A 27,938-nucleotide genomic window follows, 5' to 3' on the forward strand; every position below is an offset into this window, starting at 1 on the left:
TGGCTTGATTGCATATGTTTGTGTGTATGTGTGTGTGTGTGTGTGTGTGTTATGTTTCACAGACAAAAAAATTAATGATCTGAACTTGAAGATATGATATTGTGAGTTTGATCTATTCATTGAATCAACAGAAATGATCACATAGCATCAAATTAATGACAATGTCATGAAAATAATGCTGTCAAGTATAGTCATTAGTATTATGTATGTTATACTAATAGTAGAAACAATATTCTTCTTTTTTTCTTTTCTTTTTTTTCTTTTTTTTTTAATTATTGTAGAGAGGTTCTTGAAATCATTGAGTAAGTTTGTTTTGATGGTACATCTTGACATGATTTCCTGAAGTGCAAAATGAAATGCCAGTTGATATATTGTCTGAACTTATACCTTGATGGAAGACACATAACCTTGCAGTGTTGAAATGGAAGAAGAGGATGGAAATGTCACAGGTGGCCATTAAGCTACACACACACACACACACACACACACACATAACACACATACACATACATATATATACATACATTTTTTCTTTCTTTTTATTTGTATGGTGTTTTTCCTCTTTTTGAACAAGTGTCATCATTGCAGATACATGTAGATCATTCCACAAAAGTGCGGAGAGAATTGCATGATTCAGCCACACCGCTGCATGATTCAGCCACACATGACAATAAAATATAATTGTTTGGTCAGACCTGTTGTGTACACATGTACAGGAGATGAATAAAGTATGTTCTTGTTGGGTTTCTGATTTCCATGATTAAAAAAAGTATCTTACCACCGAACAACAAGAACCAAAAAGAAAAACAAAAAACAACAACAAAAATCACCTCCAGAGTCACTTTGGACTTTTATTTGTCAAGCTGAGATGTAGAAAGTGTTTTGGTGTTCGCAAGTGGCCAGTAGTAGTACAGCCTCTTTGAAGGTAGCAGTTGTGACACCTGGGTTGGTAGGCCCTGAGGACAAGGCAGTTTTAAAAGCATTGCTGTGGTCGTGTTAGTGGGTTGATAAGTTGTCTTTTCTCCAGATCAGAGGAATGACATCATCTATTTTGGCATGTAGCAAGATGTGTCATCCACATGGTCATCCACATGGTCATCCACATGGTCTTGTGTGTATATAATTTTCAAGCTCATGACTTTCTCAGTTTGTCGCTGTCATGGTCACAGTCTCTTCTCTCTCTCTCTCTCTCTCTCTCTCTCTCTCTCTTCCCCTGCTCCATTCCATTTCTCTCCCCACCATATGTTTCCCGTTATCTCTCTTAAACCAGGGATATTGGAGATTCAGACAGATCACATTTGCATCAAACTAAAACATGTCAGCAGTCACAGACTCTCAGATGCGGATCTACACATGCACACACACACACACACACACATATATATATATATTATACACGCGCACATACATACCTCTGTCTCTCTCTCTCTCTCGCTCTCTATCAAACACACACACACACACACACACACACACACACACACACACACACACACACACACACAAACACACACACATTTTGACACAAATATATGTACAATACAAACACATGAACATACTTGCACACGTTTACGTGCACAAAATTTAATACACATGTGCGCAAATACACGTGCATGCACACACATTAAAAACATGAACATACCATCATTTAAACAAGTGTTGCAGCTTTCATGGCAAGGCTTAAAATGGCTGTTCACATATAATGGAAAAAAGTCATACTTAGATGAGTGAACACATGGGTTTATAGCCCACAAAGGCAGTGTTAGAAGGAACAAGTACAAATAAATGTAATTCAAACGTAACAGTCAGTCAACAGCTGAGCAGACAAACAAACAACTTACATCAACAGACAAGCTGATGAAATGCCACAGAACTGGGCCAACAAGAAGAATGAGGTTGACTATGCTCATCATCTTCTTGTTTGTCAGATGGACGCTCCAGTCTCTGCGATGCTTGTCTGATTTACCTGAAAGTGAAATTTGTTTAAGAATGAAAAGGTTGGACAGGGAAAATTAGACAGAGCGCAAGGAGGCTTCACTTGTTAAAGGGGATGTTGTGAGTGTCTGAATGTACATTTAAGCTAGAAAAAGGCCTTCGAACCAGTAAAGGACAGCAGATGAAAAATACCAATGTTCTGAACCAGTAAAAAGACGATGCAGGGGGAAAAAATAGGTTATTTTGGAACCAGTATGATGATATCTTGTGTTCAGATCCAGCTGCTCAGTTTCAGTGTCAGTTTATGTATCAGGCTTTTAACAGGTGGACTGTGTGTTGCACACCTCCTTCAATTAACTATGCCATGCATGTCTACCCTCCACCCTTGTTTTCCAAGCCCCAGGATGTTTTGTTTGGCATGGATAGAGGACACATTAATGGGATGGAAATGGGGCTTAAAAAAACAACCAGTGCCTTGTAATACAGCCAATGGTGCACCTGTGCGGGGGCGGAAGAACCGCTCAGATGTTCCAGGATTCTCTGCTCTGTCTCCTTTTATCCTCAGATTTTGACTTGAACCAGTTGAAGACAGCTCTCTTTCTCTGTCTGACATTTATTGGGAAATAAGACCCCCAGTTATTTTACCAGGCAGAACTAACAGTATGGGAATGCTTTTTTTTTCTTGCAGCCTTTTTGCCATCTACAGCTGTGCGACCAAAGTCCTGTTCCATGTTACAGGAAAAGTAAACCCCAATCAGTAGCACCACTGAAACTTCTTACCCTTTCACATTTCTTATGTTGAGAATCGGAAACACAGACTGACAGAGTGAGAAAATGTGTGTTGCAAGCAAACGAATACATGAAGCTGCACACAAGTCCAAGCTCTGAAAATGGGAGTTCAGAACTAAAACATGAACTTGTGAAGGTTCAGATGAACCAGTGTGACAAAATGTAAGTAGGTCCAAATCATTTGTTTTTTTTTAAAGAAAAGAGAAAAGAAAAAAAAAGGGGGGGTGGGGGGGAGATGATGAAATTATGTATACAAGATACATATGCAGGTCTGTACCCCAAACCTTTATTGAAATTATGGTCTGCATGCAACTGAGATTCACAAAATAAATTATTGTACATAAACCAATAAATGCATTTGATAACTAGATTTTGTTTAACATGCATCGGGTACAAGTGCAACACAGACAGGAAAAATGAAAATTATCACAACCTTAATTATTTTTCAAACAAAGTAACCAGTTTAAGAAAGTTGGACTTTCCATACCTTGGATAGGTTAACGTTCTGCCAGAAAAAGGTCAATTTAATCCACACCTCACATGAGTTGACCTTATTTCAGAAGAAGGTTGATATCTTGGATAAGTTGAACCATGGATCGAACCTTGCGTCCCCTGTCTGGTGGTCCATGGTCAGATTTGGTCATCCCTTGTCTGTGGTCTGGTGGTGGTGGTTGGACTTTTTTCTTTTTTTTTCTTTTTTTTTTCTTTCTTTTTTTGTCCCCTTGAAGTTGATCTAGACTTACCTAACTGTAATTTTTTGTCCGCTGTTGAAGATGGTACAAGCCAGATCTTACAGTTGTCACTCAGGTTTACTGAACTAGTGAAGAACAGGCTGTCTTTCTTCTCCAAACTTCCTTCATGTTACTCCTGGCAGAGGTTTTGGTAAACACATGCCTGCAGGTGTTGAGGTTTAATGCACAGATAACTGGCTGCATAATTTGAGGTCTTTCCTCCACTCTGTTTGTAAAGGAGGTGTTTTTGTTTGTTTTGTTTTTGTTGTTGTCTTTTGTGTGTGTATGTTGTCTTTTGCTTTTTTTGCTTTTTTTTTTTCAGAGAAAGTAGGAGACTGTTGAATGCCTTGTAAATGGTAATATTCAGTAGATTATAACTACCATAGCATTTGACATTCAGTATGTTGTAGCTTGTTGTGCAGAACGTAATTGGTGAAGAAGGCAGATGTTGCAAAAAAAAAAAAAGTGTTGGCTTGACAATCTTCTTATTGCTGTTAGACTTGTTTACTGTGAGCCATTGCTCTTTTTTTTTTTTTCCTTGTGTATGTATAAGCTGACAAGCTGCAGTTCGGATTCTCTTATTTATGTAAATAGTGCTGTACACTCTTCCTTACAGTCTCACTTGTTTTTGCATTATCGCCCATTGCTGATGTTCAGTAAAATGAAAAAAAAAAAAGAAGTTAAATCATTTGTTCTGTGTGCATGCATGTATGCATATATATGTGTGTGTTTGTGCGTGCGTTCTAATGAGCTCACTGTTCATTGTGACTTCATTACTTGTTGACAGTCAGTGGAATGCATAATTAAGTATATACAGTACATGCACCTGTAAGAATTTGTTTTCTTTAAGATAAACAAGCTGTGTTTGAGTTTCTTTTGACACTCCGATCATTTTCTTTGCATACAAAAAAATCTTTTGTTTTTTCCGTTTCTTTTTTTTTTTTTTTTTTTTTCATTCACTTTGCTTCTTTTTTTTTGACGATTTCCATTCTGTGTGTGGCAGGTCCTGGCTCAACCACTGACCAGAGTGACGATGAGGCTTTCACCCCGACAGAACAACAGGTACAGATGACAAAACCCACCCATTCTGCCTGCCCTGCCCAGCCCCACCCCACCCCACCCTCTTTCCTTTTCTCCACCTCACATGTTTTATGTGTCACTCCTCTCACTGTCTTCGCTTCTGAGGGTGAAGTTGGTTTCCATGTGTGTGGGGTTGTGCTTGTAGGGAGAGGTTTTGTTGTGTGTGTGTGTTGCTACTTTTTTTTTCTTTCTTTTTTTCCCCCCCTTCTTGTCCTGTTGCCTTCTCACCTCTTGACCATGTGTCCTTCACCTTGATTGTGTGTGTTTGTGTGTGTATGTGTGTGGTGTTGTGAGAGTGATTGATATGCATCATGTGTCTGTGGTGGTCTTTGGTCAGATTTGGTGATGCCGTGTCTGTGGTCATTTGCAGGTGTTGTTAAGTCTGGTGGTGGTGGTTCATGTTTGACATGGTGTTGATCATTGTAATGGAGAATGTATCACTTTGTGTGTGTTCACTGCTTTGAGGTTTGATGACAGCCCCAAAAGCAACTTAAAAAAATTATTTCTTTCAGTTTGAACACTCTGGAAGTATAGAAATTTGTTAAAATTTAACAAACATAGGATTTTTTTAATTTTTTTTTATTGCTTACCTTCAGAATAATTGTACATTGATATAAAATATTGAGAAAAAAAAAGCAAAAAACAAACAAACAAACAAACAAAAACCCATGGGTTAATAAGGGGGAATAATTAGGAAGAGAGGAACAGTCAAATTCAGTAGGCGACCAGAGTGTGCTGAAAACTGTACTCGTTGCTAACAGCTTTTGTTTGTTTGGGTGTCCATTCCTCAAAGCTGTGAATCTTTTCCTTCCCAGGTCTCAGTTAGATACTAATGATATTTTGCAGCCTTTCAAATTTGAATAACCATGTTTGATATCATCATCACAGTCATAGTTATGATCTTGATATTCAGCATCAGTTCAGTGTTGATTTCAGTGTGCAGTAAAGGTAGTAGGCTTGCTTTGATTAGGTGTTTTTGATGTTTTTTTTCAATTTTCATTTCTTTATTTGAAATAAGCTTTATTTGATATTTTCCCTACATTTCATGTAGATTTTTAAGGCTTTATGTCTGTGCGTAATCTTGTCTGTAGCTTTTGCTTATTTAGTTATTAGCTTATTGTTTGTTCTGTTGTCATATCTGCTTCACATCCTTCCTTTTTTTTCTTTCTTTTTTTTTTCTTTTTTTCAAATACTGTAATATTCAAAAATGTATTTTTCTAATTGTTTAGTCACAGCAAACACAGCATTACTTGGCCTGGGTCGGGGAGGGGAAACAGTTGTAAAATACAGATCTAGTTGGAAAGGTGAATGGGTGAAGAGGTAAACAGTCCTGACACTGCTTACCTGACTGATTGAGGTGGCTGAGCTGTGCACACAGCAACACCTGGGCCGCTAGTTTGTGGCTCTGTCTCTGCGTCTGGTGAGAGGCAGAGGGAGGGAGGAGGTGGGGAAGGGAGGTGCTTGATAGCCAATGTTTGTGCTGACTTGTACTGTCATGATTGACTGCGGCAGGATCAGAAGTTGTTCCCCCATCAGATCCGACTCCAGCATTTTTAGACAAGGATGAGGAAACAAGAAATAACAAAAAAAGATTTCTGTGACCCAACAATACATGTGTCTTTACAAGCAAAGCAGTTTTGCACAAAATGATCAGTTTGAGAATAGTGTTGAATATGGCACTTCATCTGAGTAAAAGAATGCCATTCAGAGTTTGTCAGGTATGAGCATATCATGCACGGTGAAGAGAGATTGGAAGGCCGTGTCTTACAGCATAGGAAGTGTTTAGAACTCCCCACTGATGAACTGAAACGGTTATCTGAACAGATAAAAGTGTGGTCATGACATCAGCAGGGAGAAAAGGGGCTTGCAAATGATTATAATGATCATAATAAAAATCATAGAAGGTGTCATTCTTGTTGAAATAACACTGGCAACCTTTGTTTAGTCAGCAAGGTCACTGTTTAGAGCACCAGGTATGGTGTAGGCTGGAGATAAACAAATTTTCACCATCTGACAGGACATGAAATGACAGAGGAGTGTGTGTGTGTGCGCAGGCGTATGTGTGTGGCGCTGTAGTGTAGCAACGCGCTCTCCCTGGGGAGAGTAGCCCGAATTTCACACAGAGAAATATGTTGTGATAAAAAGAAATACAGATACAAATAATAAAGGGAGAATCTCGTGATGTGAGAAATGGACTGTAGGAGACAGTAGGAGAGCAGAAGAGGCGGCCCCAGCACTTTAGGCACGGGTTGTAATCAAACTGAGGGTTGAAAGGCATAGCATGCGTGTTGGCATTTTGAGCTTTTGCTGAGGTTTGCGGAGCAGAGCAGTGTTGAGAAGGAAAAGCAGGGATGAAAACTGGAGGGGGCGTCCATTTGATGAACTTTAAAGTTCAGACAGCCAGGGGAAGGGGGAAGGGAGGCCGACTTGCTGCCTTGCTCCACCATGGGGACTGTGGATAGAAAGATTAGTCTGTTGACGCAGCAGCCTTTCGTTACCTGCTGCAGGCTTGTTGACACACATGAACATAAGAAGAAAAAAAAACATACTCCAATGTATAAACACATTCATGCACACACATGCTTGCATGCATATACGCTTGTGCGCGCACACACATACATGAACACACACACACACACACACACACACACACACACACACACACACACATGCATGTGTATGCATGCACGCACACACACATGCAGATGCACACAAGCCTGCACACACACGTTTGCTTATGCACGCAAGCGCGCACACACATGCACACACACACACACATTCTTCCAATATTTATCTTTCTCTGTTGTCAGGAAGTAAGTGGTATTGCGGGGTGGGGGTTTTGTTTAGTACCGGAGAACCTGTCAACACCTGCCTGAGAGCCCTTTTGATGATGATCAGCATATATTCATAGTTACACTGACTGAGGCACTTGAGTCAAACATACAGAAAATTAGCCATTCTCAGATTCACAAGATCTGCATGATCGTATGATGGGATGTCATATTATTTTATCTAGCAAAGTAAATGGTGTATGTTGTAATTTTTTCCTTGTCACATAGGTTGGCTCAGTGTATTCATAATAACTTTGTTTCATGGTAATTATATATGCTGTGTTTATTTAATAAGACTTGCTTTTTCGTGCTGTTTTATATTCTGTACTTTTCCAATTCCATGTTGTAATTCTCAGAGTGCACTCAATATAGTTCCTTTCTTGTATTAAATATCACAGTTTTGATTAATTTTTTCTCCCTTCCATTGTTGAAATCTGCATGTAAATTTTGGGTGTAACTGATCATTTTGTGTGTGTGTATGTGTGTATCATTTCTTGTTTTTTCCAGCTTTATTTTGATTTGATTTTTGTCTGTGGCAGCTTGTGTGCTCTTTTCATTGTGCATCAGGGGCTTTGCCTTCTGTTTGCTTCAGTCGTCAGTGCGCAGCCCCAGTCCCTCTTGTTCCTTTGCATCCATCTCCACCACAAGCAGCTTACAGCGACGGTATATGCGTAACGGGGTGGGTACACCTAGCAGTCCACTCGTTTAAAAAAAAAAAAAAAAAAAAAAAAAAGCTGTGCAGTGAGTCAGGAGGTGTAACTTTGCAGTGACTTTGCCTACAGGTTGGTCACAGTGAGGTTTGTAGTCCTAACTGTCATGGTGTGGATAGCGCTATAAAGTGTTAAAACCAGCCAAGGAGTATCTTTGTACGTGTGTTTCCGTGGTCCTGTGTATTTGACCTGATTGATGTACAGAGGGGAGCAGTATCACAAAACATGGAGGTAGGTAAGTTTGCGTTTGTGAAGGACCGTTGCGCAAGAGACTTGGAACAGTAAATATTGAAAGAACGATGATTAACTAGCACTTGGGCCTTGTTTTTGTGATGTTTAGATCAAGAAATGGGAACTGAAAAAGAAGAGGATTGGAATGACATGAGCAGATTCTGTGCTGTCGTATGACCACATGTCACTAATGTTTGATTTTGATCTATTTCAATTTACATATTTGCCTGCTACCCACCCCTTTACCAGCCATTTGGCTCACATCTGTATTTGCTATGAAAATATGACATGCACACACACTTACACACAAGTGAAAGTTCTAAACAGGTATCCCTTCAGCTTATTTTGAGACAGATTCATTTCCATTCAGTTTTAAAGTTGGGGAGTAGGTGTCCCTCTCTTCTTAGACTACATGTGCTTTTTTTTTTTTTCTATTGGCTTGAGTCATTGGTGGCTTGATTCATTGTGCTTGTGCAGTGTTGACACAGAGTGTGTTATCACTGACATGGGTATTCAGCTGCCAATGTTTAAAATAGCTCCATAATGTTCTGGGTCAAAGTGTGTGGAGGGGTGTAACTTATCAGCTGTGGGTAGCTGGGTGCTTCTTGCTGCAGGGTGAAAGCGCTGTGTTTCTTTCTGCTGTTGGCAGTCTCATGTAAAGCCTCTGTCACATGCTGTGAACATCACATGGGTGGATCTTTCCTAGCTTGATTAGGTAGCAGCAGTGTCAGAATTGCTCAAGCCAGAAGCTTCCTACTTCTCCCTCCCTAATTCTCTAGTTCACTTTTTTTTTCCAGGCAATAGGATAGTATTGTTAAGTAAAAGAGACACTGGATTAAATATGAGCTTAGCTGGATAGTGCAGGCATTAGAAAAACTTTGGGGTTTGGACTGCTGGAATGATTTTTTATTTTTACATGACTGTTTTTGTAGGATTTTACAGATGAAAAAGTAGTGGAGGAAAAGAACTGAAGGATGGGATTTCTTGGGGAAGGAAAGAAGAAAAGTGGGAAGAGGGTGGGTGGGCATAAAAATATATATTACATCCTTTTGAGACCATTTTTCTTCCCTCTGCCTATCCCACCCTCCACTGTCTCTTTTTCTCACTCTTTTTTCCCTTCTAATTTTAATAATGTCACTTGGTTATTCAAATCAGTTGTCTTTTGAATGCATTGAATGAAAACTCTCCCTCATTTTGTATTCATGGGTGTGTGTGTGTGTTTCGCAATGATTTCAGCCACAATGGTTGCATTTGTGTGCTTCAAGTGTTGGGTGTTTTTCTTTGTGTGTTCAGTGTTCAACCCTTAGTTTCATTAGATTTCTATTGCTTTTGTGCAAAGTAGTATCATTTCCCATCAGAGTAACAGAATTGTTTACAGATCATTCAGCTCTTTCATTGAACTGAATTGAACTGTAACCAGAACTTAGCAAAGAGAAGAGTCACAACATATTACAGCAACAGAATGATGTATTGGTGAAGGTTGTTTTTTTGTGTGTGTGTGTTTTGTCACTGAGGTTGTGGAGAGTATATGAATATATGGGAAGTGGTGGTGATTCTTCCCATGTTGTGAAATGTGTATGTGGCAGATATTTTGTAAGAAATTGTTGATTCATGTCTGATATATTATGTATTGTTATGTATGATTACAACACATGATTATGTCCTGATGTGTTTTTTGCGTTGTTTGTTTATATTTATTTGCTTACACTGCTAAGACAACATGCTTACATATATCATATGTTTTTGCTGATAATGAATTCATCATTTGTCAGTTTATCTCTGTGTGTGTCTGTGTGTGTGTGGAAACAATCTGCAAAATGAATTACAGTAACAACACTTACAATAGCCTCAATCTGCATTAAGCTGTGTAAGCCTGAAAAAAGCATTCACAAAAGTTTTTAAAATGTATATATGCATTGACATATGTGCATTCTTGTTCTCTCTCCCTTCACTCCCATGGCCCCCACCTGCCCCTTCCACATGCATATGCACATTCACACACACTTACACTTTTACACACACACACACACACACACACACACACACACACACACAATCTCATTCCTCATAATTTCTCAGTAGTGGAAAGACATTAAAGGAAGAACCTACATTAACACATGCACATGTGCTTGTTCCACCCCACAATTGCCCACAGGTATAACCAGTCATATATGTACCTGCACACAGTTCTGCTTCCAAGGTTTCCTGGGTGGCCTTGATCTCTTATGTCCTTGGAGAGAGCCTGCAAGGTTATACTTTCCCAGGTAGACCTATAAAACTGGCAGACAATGGAAATATCAAATGAGCATTTTTTGGGTTGTTTTTTTTAAATGCAAGTTAATCCACTTGCTACAAGCACAATACACTGCCATCTGATGTCTTTCTAAAGCAACATGTTATGTTGTAGCGTTTTGTTTTTGGTTTTTTTGGTGGTTGTTTTTTTGTTTTTTTTTGCTAGTGTTATTGAATGATTTTCAGGTGCAAGAAATGAAACTGTGCTGTACCGTATTACTATAATCAGTTGTTTTTGTTTTCACTGAGAACCCCCTTTGAACAGAGAGAACCTGTTACTTACCATGTGCGTATGAAAAGTCAATTCCATGTTGATTGATTTTCACTGAAACAGTAATAGAACTGCTATTCTATACATGGACAAAATGCTACCAGAATGGCATGTCTTTCCATACCCCGACTACACAAAAGAAATTAATGGAGCCACTGAAAATAAAGCTTGAGAACATCAGTCCATTAACTTTTTTTAAATTTTTTTTTTACCAGTTTGATGTGACTGTGAGCTGCTGCATGTGGGTTTGATAAATAATAATGTTTCAGTATCTGGATCTCTTTACGTGTTCAGATCAGAATCACTCACCATTTTCGCTTCTCAGTCTATTTCTTCTCCACTGCTGTTTCTGTAAAGATGGAGAAATGGCCATAATATTTATCATAGCTTCTAAATTTTGCCAGCAAATCCAGAATATGTGTTTTGTTTGGAAATGGAATTATATCTGCTTTGAATGTAAGTAAAAGCCATTCTTTGAAACTGTCTTGAACTAGTTCTAGTTTAATTTGTGCATAGCAGTACATAAAAAAAATCTGTTTTCTTTTTACTTAGCTATACCTATCATTGAAGGTATAAACACACACACACACACACACACACACACACACACACACACACACATATATATATATATATATATATATATATATATATATATATATGGATATATATACGCATAGGTACTTATGTTAACATAGATGCATACATATATATGTATACATGCATAATGGTATAGTTTTTCCTTAACAGCACAAATTGTAAAACATATCTTGCTAACATTTTAGGACGGTGGTACAACCATGAAAGATATAAAACATGGCATCAAGCTAAGATAAAACAAACAAATTTGGACAGTAAAGCTGTGTAACAGAATCTTTAGTTTTGTGTATTGATATATGTATATGTTTTTTTGTTGTTTTTTTCCCCCCATCTCAAAGAGCTTTTAGTTTGCCATTGATAACATTATGTGCCTCTGCTCTTTTCCATTCATCTAAATAAATATCACACACCCCACCCACCCCCTCTGCCCCCCACCATCATGCCCCTTTCCTCCCAGACTCCTTCCCCAACCTTTTAGATTAGGATGTTTTCTTAATTGTTAACCCTTGTACAGCAGTTGCACGGATGTGAAACATTAGTCTCTTGTTGTCTCCTGTCCTTTAGCAGGAATCGTCTTAGTTTATTTACCTTTTTTTTTTTTCAAGCCACACAGTTGGCACCATTTTAAGGGATGGTGTTAGTTTCAGAAACTGTGTGTGTGTGTGTGTGTCTGGTCGATGGATGGTGTTTGTGTGGCCTTCGTGGGTCCATGCACGTACTCACTGGAATGTTTTCTGTTAGTGTTTAATGCACACACTTACTGGGATGTGCTTCCCTGGCAAGTTGTGGCCCTCAAAACACTCTCCCATTGAAACTGATGAGGTGGGTAGTCAGGTGGTAACTCTCTTCTTGTGTCAGTCGTAGTTGATTTTTGATCCTCCTTCGCCTTGGTGTCGCTTTGATTCCCTTATTTATAGTTTTTATTTCATTTTAGTGGTTTGCTTACTGTAACATTTATTTATTTATTTAATTTCCCATGGTTTTATCACTGTTGAGCAAGAGTGCTTCTGAATGCGAGTGGGGTGTGTGAAAAATGAGGTCAGCAGGGAATGTCTGTTGCTTTTTCCATCAGTAAGTGTGACCTTCTCTCATTCCTCTGTTTCTCTCTCTCTCTCTCTCTCTCTCTCTCTCTCTCTCTCTCTCTCTCTGTGTGTGTGTGTGTGTGAGACTCTCTCTGTCTCTCTGTGTCTCCCTCGTATGCACAGTGACACATGGATTTTGCACTACCTCCCTCCACCCAAACCTGTTGCCTCCCCTCCCCTTTCCTGCATGTGCATGTGATCATGCACACACACACACACACACACACACACACACACACACACACACACACACACACATTCTTACAGTCTGACATACACACACGTGTGCATTTATGCACACTTTAGATACCACTCAGTCACAAGATTTCTTCAACTTTCATGGACCTTTTGTTATTGTTGTTGTTGTTCTATTAAATCAGTAATTGCTTGGACATAGTGTTTTCACATATAGTATATACACAGTGAGAAAAATTGATTTATTTGCAAATTAGGATGAAAACCTTTAGGGTACAACTCACACATGCATGCATGCATGCATACAAACACACACACACACACACACACACACACACACACACACACACACACACACACACACACACACACAGACTCTCTGTCTCTTACACACGTCTTAGCAGGCAGTCACAAAGTGATTGCTTATCTCTCACTGACAATACATTTCAGCCTTTGCTTTTTGGCTAACAGAGGTGATAGCAAGCTGAACAAAATGTGTGTACTTGTCAAAATGCAAGTGTGATGGGGTTGAGAAGGGTAGAGTACAATGCTCGAATTGGTGATGCTGTAATTACACTGCAATTTCATAGTGCTTGAGTTATGTGCCTTCTTTACATGTAGCTTACCAAACATTATTTCTCATGACACATTGGTTACTTTCCAGCTCTCTCTCCTAAGTTTGTTGTGACTCTTCTCTTTATAATTTCTGGTACGTGAAAGAAGTCAACAACTGTGAATCTGCACATTGTTATTTGGTTACTTTGGTTTTTGTTGCCTTCCCATTGCCATTAATGTTGCACCTTTGCCATTCCAGTGCAGTATGTTTCACTAAGTTACGCTGTAACAGCACTGAGTGGAGAGCAGTTATGCTGTAACGCAGAATGAAAGATAAAACAAAATGAACAAGATAGGCAGGAATGCTTGTCGCAGCATCTTTATTGTCGGGGTTGTTTTTTTGTTTTTTTTTGTTTTTTGTTTCGTTTCTGTGTATGTGGTGTCAATGAACTACAGAAACTACAAGATGTTGAATTGATTTTTTTTAGGTGGCTTTGACTGACAGAGTGTGTGTTTTAAGGGGAGGGGGTATTATTTTGTTTGAACAAGGATTCTGTTGTCATGTATTGGGCTGGCTGGAAAAAAAAAAGTAAACAAGAGTTTGAAGCTCATCAAATACACACACGTTACACCAAACATTTGTGAAAATCATAGCAGTTGCTGATGAGCATGCTTTTCTTTTATCTCTGAGACATGCTCAACATGCTGATGTGACTTAAAAGGCAAATAAAAATGTCAGAGCATTTTTCCCCTTGCCCCACACTTTTGCTGACATCTCAGAAACATGCTGAACATGCTGATGTGACTTCATATAAAAGACTTAGAAATTAGTGAGAATTTTGAGTTACTGTTTCTGTTTTGTCCTTGTGTGAAGGTCAAACTGTATTGGAGATACAGTCAGTATCATAATTTTCAGACTCTAAAACAATGTGTATTTGCTTACTCTAAACTAATGCCAAGCTCTACATGTGTGTGTTTGTATGTCTTTGTGTGTGTGTTTGTTGAGAGAGAGACAGAGAGAGAGAGAGAGAGAGAGTAGTTTGCTATAGCTGTAGATTTAGAAGTGTGGGGTTTGTTGATAAGTAGCCAGGAGAAAAGTAATCTTACCTTTAAAATGAATCATTGGAAAAAGCAAATAACAACAGAGCAGCAGAAATATGTCTGTAAAACAGAATGTTTTTTGTTGTTGCTTGTGTCGTGTGCTTACCAGAAAATGTGTTTGTTGTAGTTTGTGTGATGTGCTTGTGTGCATACCAGATATTGTTTTTATTCTTTGTATCATATGCCTACCATTACTCTTACACACGATGATAATGATCAGCAAAAGCATTCACAAGGAATAATTGCATCAATGGTGGCAGTTACACTTCATGAGTTTTAAGCATTTTATGAATAATGCATGTAAAGTATAAATGTAATGTGCTAGAGAATTCAAAAAAATATTTGCCTTCAGTGGTGGTGTTGAGACCATTGTCAAACATACTTTACTGTCACATTCAGAGGTGATGTGGACTAGATCTGCCCCAAATTAACTGACTAAATTGAACATCCGTTTATCAACTGTCATGTTAATAAAAATAAAATAATTTTTAAAAAGCCATGATACAAGGCAACTTTTAAGAGATTACTTTGCTGCATTTTATCTTACTTTTATCCTGCATTGGTTATATACGTCACAGTGTGGTATGTTTTGATAACCTTCATATTATTTTAACAGATTTCTGCTGTTATTAATAAAGCACATTGCTAGTTGTGATACTGTTGTTCATTTACTGCTATACTGACATAAATAATAGATTTTTTTTTTTTTAATTTGAGATGTGGGAGTGTGGCAATTGATGGTGAATAATTACTAGAAAAAGAAGCTTGTGAGTATTGGACTGAAGTTTGGTGTGGGTAATTACAGGAAGTAGCATCGAGACAGTCTACCCCTAACTTTGGGCGATTCTACACAGCAAGCTATCTGGATGGCTCTAAGAGCAGTTATCTCCGGCGCTCCAGTAATGCTTCTGACAAAGATGGGAAAAAGTCTCCACATTTCCACAGACCAGGTGGGTGGACATATTCCTTATGGTGTGCATGTGTGTGTGTGTGTGTTTGCACGTCTGTATGAGAGCATGTGTGTGTATGAGAGCATGTGTGAAAATGTGCATGGGTGTTTGAAAGACTCTGTGTGTGTGTGTGTGTGTGTGTGTGTGTGTGTGTGTGTGTGCTTTTTATCTTTCTTTACTTTTTTTTCTTTCTTCAGTTTCATGTCTTTTCACTGTTAAGTGATATTAGATTAATTTGTATGTGCACATGCATGCATGTATATGTGTGTGTGCTTGTAAATGGTGTTTTGAGGTAACGCAAGAGAGAATCTTATTTATTTATTGTAGGGATTATAATGAGGAATTAAAATGATACTCGTGATTTATCTGTGATGGTATTTGAAAACAGCAACACTAAAACATAATTATTCATAGAATTTGCTCTGTGCTTACCAGTCACGTGGCATTATTTAGTTCATTCCAATAAAACATTGCCGTTAAGTCAAACCATATTTGTTGTATATTTAAAAAAAAAAAAAAAAAAAAAAAAGTGATAGGAAATACTTTGAGGGTATTTGCTGAAATATTTATGATAAAAACCTCATCTGACATTTTCAAAAAGAGTTTTGGGGCGCATTTTGTTTTGGTATAATGTTATTTGATTACGAAAAAAATTACTTTTCGCAGAATCTCAGAAAAAGCTACTACTAATGCATCATAGTGTCTGTGTTTGTGCCTGCCTGTGCTCATTCACACACATAGAGAAGCACAGACAGACAGACGCCACATGCACAGTGTACACACATTCAGTCATACGCACACATACACACACACACACACATGCTCACACTCGGACATGAACACACACACACACACACACACACACACACACACACACACACACACACACACACACACACACACACACACACAATATTTTGTGTGTTTTTTTTCCCAATGGTTTATTATTGACATTGCCGTATTCTGTTTGGTTTCAGCAAACTTCTCTTACTCCAGAGATCCCCCAGATTTTCTGAAAAAGAAAGGTAAGTTGTACATGAATAAAGAACAAGCAAGTTTAAATGGTGTATCTTACCAGTGATAGAAAACAGTACTGGGGTTGTAAAACTCTGTTGTTGTTGGGGTTTTTTTAGGAGGTGGGGGTGGGAGGTGCTTGTCCTTTTTTTTTTTTTTCTTTTCTTTTCTTTTTTTCCTTTTGTTGTATAATCATGTTTTCTTCAGTGATGTTGATTAAGGCTTCATGTACCACAGTTAGCATCTGATTGGGTACTTTTTTTGTGGTGTTACCATGTTTGTTTGAAACTACAGAGTGTAAAATTCACCATTGACCTGCTAAAAATCCTCCCAGAGAATGTAAGTGTATGTTTCACATTTATCGTGAGTTTTGAAAATTGATTGTAATGTTGCTGCATGTGCACCAAGGAACACACGAGGAGACATATGCATGAAAGTGCATACACACGCACAGAGGTACATGCGTATGAACAGCTGTAAGTGAAAGTGAAATACAAAGAGAGGAGATAGGGACATTGAAAAGACATGGATAGAAATAAGTTTTTCTCTCGCTACTTCAAAAACTTATTTGTTTATCCCCAAAATTCATTCTTTATACAGTAATATATTGTATATGTGTTTCAGGGAGTGGCATGTCAGCGCTGGGTAAGTCGACATCTCTTTTTGTCCACTATTTATCAAGATAAGTTATGCTTTAGTTCTGAATATTCACAGATACTGATTTTTGTTTTGTTTTTAATTAACTTGTTTTGGTTTTTTTTGTTTGTTTTTTTTTAAGTTCTCTCTTATGTGCAAGAAATTGCAGTGCTGCATGAGAGAAAGCAAGTTTTTTTTTGGTTTTTTTTTCAGTTTCTCTTTTGTTTTTGTTTTTTTTCCTTTTTTCTTTTGTTTCCATTCCTAGTGTACTCACTCACACACACACACACACACACACACACACACACACACACACACACCATGCGCACGCACACACAAATACAAACACAAGCACACACAAATCCAATTGTACCACTGTAAAAAAAAATTTAACTCACTCCGGACGAATTGTTTTCTCCCTTGCTTTTCCCTGCAGACGACCCATTTGTTAGGGTTAGGAAAAAATCACAGAAAATACAAAACACAAAGTAACTGAACGAAACTCGCTGCACTTGACCCACTGACCCCTCTCCCCATGTCGTGTGTATGCCCACCCCCGTCCCTCTCTTCACAGCCCTCAGAAGCTGAGTCACTGTTAGTATCTTCTTGCTGGTAGCTTGCTTCATTGCAGATACTTTATTCAACATCTTCATCATCCTCATTGATGTCGAAACCTTCAGTTTGAAGCATTTCAATCACTTCAGCAGCAGTAAAAAGCGACTGTCATGATCTAGTTTGCTCCAAAAATTTCCGCTTGTTTCACCTGCGATGACATTTTCGATACATATGCAGATTAGCCTGTCATGTGGGGTACCGAAGTAAATGGCTCGCCAGCGAGTGTATAGTTAGAGAATCTCATGAAGAAACTTTCCATTTGACCCTTGACATGTTCACAATGCCCGGTGTAGGTGCGATTGTTATGCTACCTTATGAGGAAAACATGGGGAAAAATTTAATTGTCGAAACCGCTACAGCATTCCGTCATCCGGAGTGAGTTAAAAGCCTTGGAAATGAGCACATGCATGCATGTACGTACACGCATACACACACACACACACAATGACAGTATATACATACTGAATTACAACTTCAATCGAACAGGTCAAACAAACGAAACAAGCATACACACACACACACACACACACACACACACAATCATACTTTTTGTTTCTTTCTTTTTATTAATTGTTTATTTATTGATTTTTCATTGTTGGAAATAGGGTACATTTTTAATCAACCTTGGTTTCCCTGACAAAACAGCGACAGGAAAGCGCGTGGTGAAGGTGCGAAGAAGCTCCTCCCCGGCTGACCTGCGCAACGAAGAGGCCATCCGCATGAGCATGTTTCCCAGTGCCAAGCCCAAAGCACCGAACGAAAAGGACAAGATTGAGCGTGACGACTGGCCTGGTCCTGCCTCCCCTGCCGCCATCCTGCCAGAGATGTGTAGGTGGTGCTGTGCAGCTGCTGCTGTTGTCTGTTGGTTGTTGTTTGTGCCAGCGTTTTGCTGCCAGCAGCTGCTGTTGTTGACATGGGAGTCATAATGAATGACTGTATTGGTCAAGTCATGATGAATGAACGTAAAGGAGTGAATGTACTAGTTCATAGTACATGAACGTAAATGAGTGAATGTATTATTTTATAGTGAATGAATATAAGTGAATGGATGTATTAAGTAATAACAAATGGAAGTATTAGTTAAGTCAATGAATTAATGTATTAGTTAAGTCTTAATGAATTAACATGTGAAGTCAAAATGAATTGATATATTAAGACAAAATGAATTATTGTATTTCTTAAGTCATAATGAATTAACATATTAGTTAAGTCATAATGAATTATTGTATTTTTTTTAAAACAAACTGTTCTTTCACATGGTTGTGTGTGTGGTGTGTGGCTTTTTGCAACAGCATATGAATTGTCGTCTTGGAACCGTAAATGTCACTATGATTAATGAGGTATGTATCCTTATAAGCAATGATAGTACATTTGACAATGCTGGAGGTGATTTTTGGAAGAACTCCTGAGGCAGTGACACAAATTTGATTAACATTTGCTGGTTATTAAACGTTATTAAACGAACCCATGGCAACATGCCTCTGGCAAAATTCTGTATAAAATGTCCACTTTAATAGGAAACTTGCAGGCGGAAAAAATATTTTTTAAAAATAGAATAAAAGGGTGACTTTGCGCTATCATGATGCGCTTTTCCTGGGAAGAGCAAATTCACAAAGAGAAGTCTGTTTTAACAGAATCATACTGATTAAAAATACAGTACAAGACAAAAACAAAACAATACAATTTCAATGTTCACCAGTGAGGGAGCGGAGGAGGAGTCGAGGAGAACTGAATGGTGGAGATGAGGAGGAAGAGGCAGTGGAGGATCCCAAGATCCAGCGGGAGCTGGATGAGATCTCCAAGATCAAGGACGAGTCAGGCATGGGCAAGGTGATCTTCCAGGAGCTGGCGGAGCTGAAGCAAAAGCCTCCCAAGCCCGTGGACCCCTGGAAGGCCTCCCGGGTCCCCAGCGCCAAGTATGAGCCCCGCTACGACACCCGCTACCAGTCACCAATGTTTGCCTGTGAGTTGTTGTCTTTCACAAGACTCAGAAAAGCTTGATAGGGAGGGGACCAGTGAGTGTTCCACTCTCCTCTGCAATCAAATTCTAGCTCACATAATGAAGACAGCAGTTGCCTCCTCTGCTGTTGTGATGGTCAGAGTCGGACCATCATACTGTTGAGTGTATATTTCTCAGTATGTTTCTGACCTTTTTAGCAGGTATGTCCCATCAAGGTCTCTCCACTCTGCCGCTGATGATAGGATATTAGGCATTCCCAAATTCAACAGCGATACATGATGGGAGAGCTTTTAGTTCTTCAGCTGTAAAAATCTGGAATTCATTGCCTTTTTCTCAGTCTGCCAAGTCCTTCATTCAAATCCTTTATAATAAATCTGGTAAGATTCCTTTTCCAGCAGTCACAGCATAATTAACCCTCTGACATTTTATCCGGCTGATTGGAAACCTCTGCTGTTTTTTTATTCCCGCTGCAGCCTGCCAACTATAAGTCAGGCATGGTGGGGAATTTCCGTCACTCACTGACCATGGCCTTGTACACATACAGCATGACTGTGAAAGTCAGGATAAACCAATGAAAGAATGTTGATACTGTTGGCACTAAACAGACCCATATTCAGTCAAACATCATCATCTTAGATGAACAGACTATAAATGAATAAACGAAATGGAACAGACCCATATTCATTAGAATTTGGCCCTCGTCTTGCTGTTTCATTCACACACTTTCTTGGAGCTGAAAATGTCGACCAGTATTGAAAATGAAATGTAGGAGGATTACACAAAGGAAGAAGTTGAGGCTATTGTGCGTCAACTGGAGGTGTATGAAAGAGAAGAAAAATATGCATCTGATCGTGAAATAGATGGAGTTGAAGACAATGATGAAATAGGAGAAATCAGTGAAGAGGAAAGTGATCCTGGCATCATTGCAGATATGTGGTAAAGCACAGCAGCTTAAATACCGGTCAAGGAATTTGCACTGCTAACTAGCCCCATTCATACTCTTTCGCTGAACACAAAGCCATTGGATTATTTTGTATTTGTGCTTGAATATTTTTTTCAACGTGCAGCGAACAAAAGCAACATCTATGCCAAGCAGTGACATTGTGTAGGGTGACAGGTGACACAACTGTGACACTGGGCTGTGACACCTACATTGTGACAGTTATCTTGCTGACTGTTGGTGAATGAGACACCCAGTGTTCATGTAAATAGTAGGGTGTGTGTATATTTGTAAGTAATGTACATTGTGTGTTACAGTCAGTGTTTAAATCAGTGTGTCTTGAGTACTTTCCACTCAGGAAAAACAACAGACTTGGTGACACTAATTTTGTGTCAAGTGTACATATTTATTTGGATTACCATGATGGTGGCTTGGTCGGGGACACGTTCAGTTAGGACTATACTTACTATTTCTGACTTGTGCTGATACAGTGTAGTTGTCCACTAACTGCATATCGTCACTGATTTTACCTTTATTTGGTGACAGTAGAGGCAACAGCAGCATGACACATGTACACTTGTCTGTCTGGCCACCATATTGTACATGCAATCTATGCAAATGTAGTTTTACTAACAACTGAAGGGTGTCTTGAGCCAGAAAGTAAAATTTCGTAAACTTGTCTTTAAATTGAGGGAGCAAGGTCCTTTCTTAAGGTGACTAGGACATTTGCACTTATCTTTGAATTTGGTTTGACTTTTTTGTTCATTATCAGAGAGCTGATCGATTGCAAATATTTTACAGTGTGAACAGGTGTTAGATGGTGCATTGATTTCTTTGTCTACTTCTGATATGTGTGTGTGTGTGTGCAGCGCCATCCCGTTTCGTGGATTTGACAAGACGCTCATGGGACGATCATGACATTCGGGGTTACCGCTCTGTTGCCACTCTTGCCAATCTGCCTTGTAAGTGATTCATATATGTGGGTTCTTAGTTTGTCTGAATGAATGAAGCTAATCCTTTTAATATTTAATGAAGCTAGTCATTTAATATTTGATGATGTTTTAAAGGGAGAGAAGGAAAGATTGTGACCAAGAGGATATATAGATATAAAGGTATATCTGTCTCTGTCTCTGTCTCTCTTTCTCTCTCTCTCTCTCTATCTATCTATCTCTCTCTCTCTCTCTCTTCTCTCTCTCTCTCTCTATATACATATATATATATATATACATATATATGTGTGTGTGTGTGTGTGTACATATTTATTTATTGTTTGTGTGTGTGAATTATTTAAATCTGTTGTGTCATTGAGTTTTTTTGTTTGTTGCCTTAGATTAGCATTGGAAAGATGGTACTAAAAGTGGTATAGAATCTTGTTCAAATACATGTTTCATTAATTTTTCACAGAATGAATGTCTGATGGAAACACAGAATAATCCAGTTTTTAAAACCGAATAAAATTGCTGTGGGAACCTACACACAGACTTGACTAGTGTGCAATATTATACATTCCATGCGCTCACTGAAGTTTCATGATTTGTGATTTTCCTGGTGGATGCATACAAAGAAATTTTCTTATTTTATGTCTTATATGCTTTTTTACGCGAATGTGTGAATAAGCCACTGAGATTAAAAAGAATGAAAAAGAAATGAAAATAAGACCAGTTCAAGACTTGTTTCTGTTTTCAGCGGCTAAGCCAGGCTATGGACCTGCCTACTCCACTCCAAGGGCAGCAACTTTGCCTGTTTCAGGAATGTACGGCGGTCGTGATTTGGTGAGTGCTGGGCATGATTATCATTTCTTTGTTCCGTCTTCATCACTGGCTTTCATTATCTAGCTTGATTCCTTTAGTCCAGCTTGATCATTGGCAGTGTTGTTGTTGCTGAGCATAGTGACAAAGAATGAAAGCAGGAAAACCAGTGATAAGTGAGTAAGAGTGAGACGTGACGTGTGATCTGTAGGCATACCCATTACTGTATATTGCATTTTAACAAAGAAGAGAATTTGTCTCCTTAGATATGTAGTGACAGAATGAAACAAGGAAAGCTAGTGAAGGAAAGAGACAGGAAAGAGAAGGGTAAAATGTTCTCATATTGTCAATTATATTTAGCACAGTCACAGTATATTATTAATTTCATGCCATAAAAAATTGTAGTTAGAGAATAAAATGTTTTTTATATTATCAATTATGATATTGATTTAAGCACAGCATGACTCATTTCATGTCATAAAAAATGATTTAAAAAATCAGGTTGTATGTGATTTCAGTCCTGGACACAGATGCTTCATGTGCTGATGCATTAAAAAAAAAGTTAAAAGGTCCAACAGTCTGATACTTCAATTTTTTTATTTTCATTTTTTTCCATGTTGCAGATGAATGAAAGTTAGAGAAATAGAACAAAAGTGAGAGGCAGTGATAAGACTTGCTGTTAGTGTGTAAAGCCATGAGATGTATTGCAACAATAGAAACTGACACTCTTTTCTTTCTTTTTGTCTTTCTTTCCTTTTCTTCTGTTTTTTGTTTATTTGTTTTTTTCTTTTATCTATTCTTTTTTCTTTTCTTTTTGTTGGGGGTGGTGGTGGTGATGTTTTAGCTTGTTTGAGGCTTAATTGTTTTTGACTGTCTTTTTAAATTAAAAAAAGATTTATGCATCTGTTTTGTGTCTGTAACACTGTGGATTTTTTCAATTGTTTCTGCAGACATATTTTGGATTCAGGGATGAAAGTCACGACTCAGAAGGCCATCAGAGATCAAATTGTAAGTCTTGGCTTTTATTTGTGGTTCAGGAAATAATTTAGATACTAATGTTCCTGTCAGCGTACTTTAATTAAAACTCACAAATTTTGGAAAGGCACACTTTGAACACTGGTTTGTCAAAAGCAGCTGCTATGTTGATATCAAAGTTCTATGATTTCATTGCCAAATTATATTTTCTTCTGTGTGCTTCTCTCTCTTCCTACCATATGTGTGTTGGATGAAACTGTGTAAGCATGAAACTAATTTATTTTCTAATTACTCTTCAGCTTTGTGTGTGTGTGTGTATTTTCTAATGGACACCTGCAGCAGTGTTGTAGCTGTATCAGTGTATGGTGTGGAGAGGTTACTAAAGAGCATAGTAATTGTCATGAATCTGAGGTCAAAGGTGGTTTGATTTTGAATAGAATTAGAATGAAGAATCGCAGATGAAAAAAGTGTATGAAAAAACATGACGTGGAGATGTTTTTGTTTTGTTGGTGTGTGTGTGTGTGGGTGGGTGGTTGTGGCTGTTCTCCCTCTTGTTTGTGTGTTTTGTTAGGGTACTTTGTTGGTGAATGGTGTTGCCATTCAGACAGACAGTTCATTCCTTGGGGTCAGTGTTGATCATGAATTGTTTTGGTCACTTTACAGATACATCCACATCCACCCTGACAGGAGATAGTCTTTCCAGGGTGAGTGCTTCATCGTGTTTTTCTTTTTTACACCTTGATTTGATATTACTGGAAAGGCTTGGAGATGAAAGCAATAGAGATTACTTTTGATACACACTCTGCAGCAGTTTATTTTTCTGTTTCACACTGTTCTGTGTAGACCACTGTCATGACAGTAAAGAGATGATATGGAAAATTGTATAGAAAAGCATTTCAGAAACTAATGGAGGTGTGTTTTATAAAAGTATTTAATAGAGTAGAATATGTCTTACCATAGAGTAGAATATATCTTTCTTATCAAAGATATCAGGGTAACAAGATTATTGTTGGGGCAAAGGTATAGTGCATAAAATTAAAAAGCACAAACATGAATTGGAATTGACATACAAACAGAAATGTAACCAGAGTGTAGACTTGCATGCATACATATGTATATAAGCGCTTCTAGTAGTTCTACATGCTTTTGAATGGAGGTGACATTTAGATTGCCTTACAGCAAAGAAAAGCTCAGATAAGATGCTCCACATTGTTTCTGTGTCTGCTGACTTCTTACTGTGAAAGTGTTCAGGTGGTATAGAGAATTTGACATATATAACAGCACCTGACAAATGGAACCACCCTGTTTTGGTCACATAAGATACATTCCGAAGAAAGGATAATTAAAATAGTTTTATGGTAATCATTGGTTATTTGATGAAACTAATGATTGTCATTGATCAGATGTGGCTGTGGTGACAGTTGTGCTAATCAATTGTCCTGTGATAATAATTGTGACTGATGCTCTGTAGAGATGTGAAGGAAGTGATTGATGCTCTGTACAGATGTGAAGGAAGTGATTGATGCTCTGTAGAGATGTGAAGGAAGTGATTGATGCTCTGTAGAGATGTGAAGGAAGTGATTGATGCTCTGTAGAGATGTGAAGGAAGTGACTGATGCTCTGTAGAGATGTGAAGGAAGTGATACAGGCAGTGTGTTAAAGGCCAACGTTGTGTGATAATGGTAATGAATTGTATTGTGTGGAGATGAGTTGGAGGTGACGCAGACTGTGTTTAAGAGTGAATGTGTGTTGACAGGGACGCACGTCCAGTACGGTGGCCTATGAAGTGCCCTCCATACCACTGCTCAAGCTGCAGAAAAGTACCTGGCACACAGAGTGTGACCCTCCTGTGAGTTCGTCTATGTATATCTATCTATCTATCTATCTATCTATATATATATATATATATTGTTGGGTTTGGGGTTGTTTTTTTTTGGTGTGTACATATGAAGTTGCATCCGCAATGCTTATGTGCAAGTTTAAGGCAAGTGTTGTACAACACAGTTATGAACCAGCAGTGGTTTGACTTCATTTCGTGAAGAAGAAGCATTCAAGCAAAGTAACACACAGTATTAAACAGACATATAATTAACAGTAGGCTGTTCAGCTATATTTTGAATAGTTGTAAAGTGTTCTGTCAGCAGAATGTATTTTTCTGACTTTTTTTTTTTTTTTTTTTTTTTTTTTTTTTTGCAGGTCTATGACTATGAGAGGCTGAAGATCACCAAATTTGACTTACCACGAGATGTTGATAGGAACAAACTGGAGGTGTGTACCCCTTGTCGTTTCTTTTTCTGTCTTTCCTTCGTCTCTTCGTTCTGTCTTTACTTTTTACATTTTTCTTCCTTCTTTCTGTCCACTTTGTTATGTCTTTCAGTTCTCTTCCTTCCTTTCATCCTTTCTTCTCTCTCACATTTACTTTTTGTGACAGGCATATTTGATTTAAATGTAAATTTAGAGACACAGACAAGAAATTCAAAGAAAAGTCCATTTTGTGATTACATTTAAAACAATGACCAATTTCTGTATCACTGTTCCAAATAAATGTCCAGATTACATGTGTCTTTGGGGAAAATATGTTTCAAAACAGTGTCTGATATTGGTATGTAGAAAATTTTCAACATTTCTCTATTGAGAAGTCTCGCTATGTAATGTTTATATTTTATGCCAAGACAAACTTTAAGTGGGATTCTGTAATATGTGCAATGTCAGCAGAATAAAGTGATTCTGTGTAATGTCTATTTGTGTAAGTTCCATTGGTTGTCTTTTTCAGTTAATGTTCAATGTACCCAATGTGTGCCTACATGCCGGTGGCCTTCCAGTTAAATTCCAGAGTTCCTTCCTTTTCCCTCCATCTTTGTCATCATTCCTGTACAGTGAAATAGCTTTTCGTCATGATTATAAAAGAATAGAAAAAGAATTAAAAAAAAAAAAAATTGCAGTGTGATCAGACTTTGTCCACACAGTTGGGCAGAAAACTCCACAAGAGTTACCATTTTTTCATGACTGATTATGTTTGATCAAAGGAACAGTAATCATTTTGTCATTTGCCATGAGATTCACAAGCACTACCGGTATATGTGTTTGCACACACACTCTCTCTCTTTTGTCTCTCGCTCTCTCTCTCTCTCTCTCTCACTCACTCACTCACACACACACACACACACACACACACACACACACACACACACACACACACAGAGTATCTATGCCAGAAAGAAGCGTTAGATATTGATGGGCCTTTATGATGGGTTGTATTGATAATTGTTGTTTTTCTTTCAGATCCATCTCAATGATCAGGAGTTTGACACACTGTTCAAGATGCCCCGAGACAGATTTTATCGCCTGGCAGAATGGAAACGCAATGACATGAAAAAGAAGTTGGATCTGTACTGACGAGCAGTACAGTTCTCAGTGTGTGAGTGCGCATGCATGATTGTGTGTTCGCGTATGCGTGAGCTTACATGTGTGTGTGTGTGTGTGCGTGTGTGGATGTGTGTGTGTGTATGTTTGGCATTGTGTATTGATGAAGTCTGTACTTGATTTTATGGAGGGTGCGGAGGGGTGGGGGTGGGGATTACTTCACACATCATCTTCTTGGACTTGCTTGAAAGGCTTCCATCATCGATTGGTGTTGTTTCTGAGTCGTTGGCAGTCATGTGTTGCTGTGTTGACCTATACATGGTCTTCATGCTGTGCAGTTTTTGGAGCCGTTAGTGCCAGGGTGGAGAGAGAAGTGATTGTGTCAAGGCAAGCCTCTGTCACTGGCTTTGCTGATGCAGGAACAGACACAACACTGAAAACAAATGACACACTTAAAAGCATGCACGCTTGCACTCGCACACAAAAGCATGAACGCTCGCACATACACACACACACACAAAATAAAACAACACACACACACACACACAAAAACAGACACAAACACTTGCACACAAACACGCACACACACACACACACTCTCTCTCTCTCTCTCTCTCTCTCTCTCTCTCACTCATTCAACCACAACACAATATGCACACATTCAAACCAGTGCAAATTCAGTTTGAGTTGTAATGTGTGTGTGTTTATTTAGACAAGCCACATTTCTTTGCCTTCATTGCAGAGCAGGATAGGTAAAGGGGATGATTTTAAGTATACATTATTTTTCTTGGAAGACCTCAGGTTGTGCATTTACAGAGCAAAACATGGGCATCACTTTTATTGGCTTTTATGGAAGGAGGAAAACAATGGCATGGTTTGTTTGTTTTTTTAATTATTGAAAAAAATTTTTTTTTATAAACTTGATGATTGTGGAGAAAAATAATCACACATTTCATGAGAATATAAATATTTCAGTCATTCATCATGACCTTGATCTCATTTCCATATAACTTGGCCAGCCAAGTAAAAACACCATCCAAAGCATTGAGCATTATCATGTTCTTGACCCGTGGAAGTGTCATTCTTCATCCATCAGCTACCAGAAATATTCTGCCTATTTATAGAGAAAAGTGTTGTGAACATATTTGTATGTGTGTGCGTGTTATGATCGTTAAATTCCTGTCTCCAACCCTCCCGCCTCCCCCCCCCCCCCCCCGCCCCCCTTACCTTTATTGAAATAAGAGTGTCACTAGTCACTGAATTTTGAAAAAAGAATAATCAAGAAAAGGGCAAAGAATATACTTTGTGAACTCAATCCCCACCCTGCCACCCCCAAC

At 38.4% G+C, this 27,938-nt stretch overlaps 1 protein-coding gene across 3 annotated transcripts in view; it reads left to right on the forward strand.

Moving 5' to 3' along the window:
• LOC143301185 (uncharacterized) overlaps window positions 1–27,938 on the forward strand; it is a 60,890-nt gene that overhangs the window by 24,538 nt on the left and 8,414 nt on the right. Inside the window, exons 3-16 of one of the 3 annotated variants that reach the window (XM_076615299.1) lie at window positions 4,456–4,514; window positions 7,956–8,042; window positions 15,206–15,350; window positions 16,328–16,375; window positions 16,989–17,009; window positions 18,261–18,443; window positions 19,315–19,578; window positions 21,385–21,477; window positions 22,202–22,287; window positions 23,214–23,271; window positions 23,902–23,942; window positions 24,995–25,087; window positions 25,435–25,506; window positions 26,521–26,656. In XM_076615299.1, coding sequence (XP_076471414.1) covers window positions 4,456–4,514; window positions 7,956–8,042; window positions 15,206–15,350; window positions 16,328–16,375; window positions 16,989–17,009; window positions 18,261–18,443; window positions 19,315–19,578; window positions 21,385–21,477; window positions 22,202–22,287; window positions 23,214–23,271; window positions 23,902–23,942; window positions 24,995–25,087; window positions 25,435–25,506; window positions 26,521–26,634 — 1,364 coding nt within the window. In that variant the 3' untranslated portion in view covers window positions 26,635–26,656. Of the gene's footprint in view, window positions 1–4,455; window positions 4,515–7,955; window positions 8,043–15,205; window positions 15,351–16,327; window positions 16,376–16,988; window positions 17,010–18,260; window positions 18,444–19,314; window positions 19,579–21,384; window positions 21,478–22,201; window positions 22,288–23,213; window positions 23,272–23,901; window positions 23,943–24,994; window positions 25,088–25,434; window positions 25,507–26,520; window positions 27,834–27,938 lie in introns of those variants that run through there. The other 2 variants (XM_076615291.1, XM_076615310.1) reach the window with 2 other exon arrangements.

This window comes from Babylonia areolata, chromosome 2 (assembly GCF_041734735.1).
Source record: "Babylonia areolata isolate BAREFJ2019XMU chromosome 2, ASM4173473v1, whole genome shotgun sequence".
Lineage (NCBI taxonomy): Eukaryota > Metazoa > Mollusca > Gastropoda > Neogastropoda > Buccinidae > Babylonia > Babylonia areolata.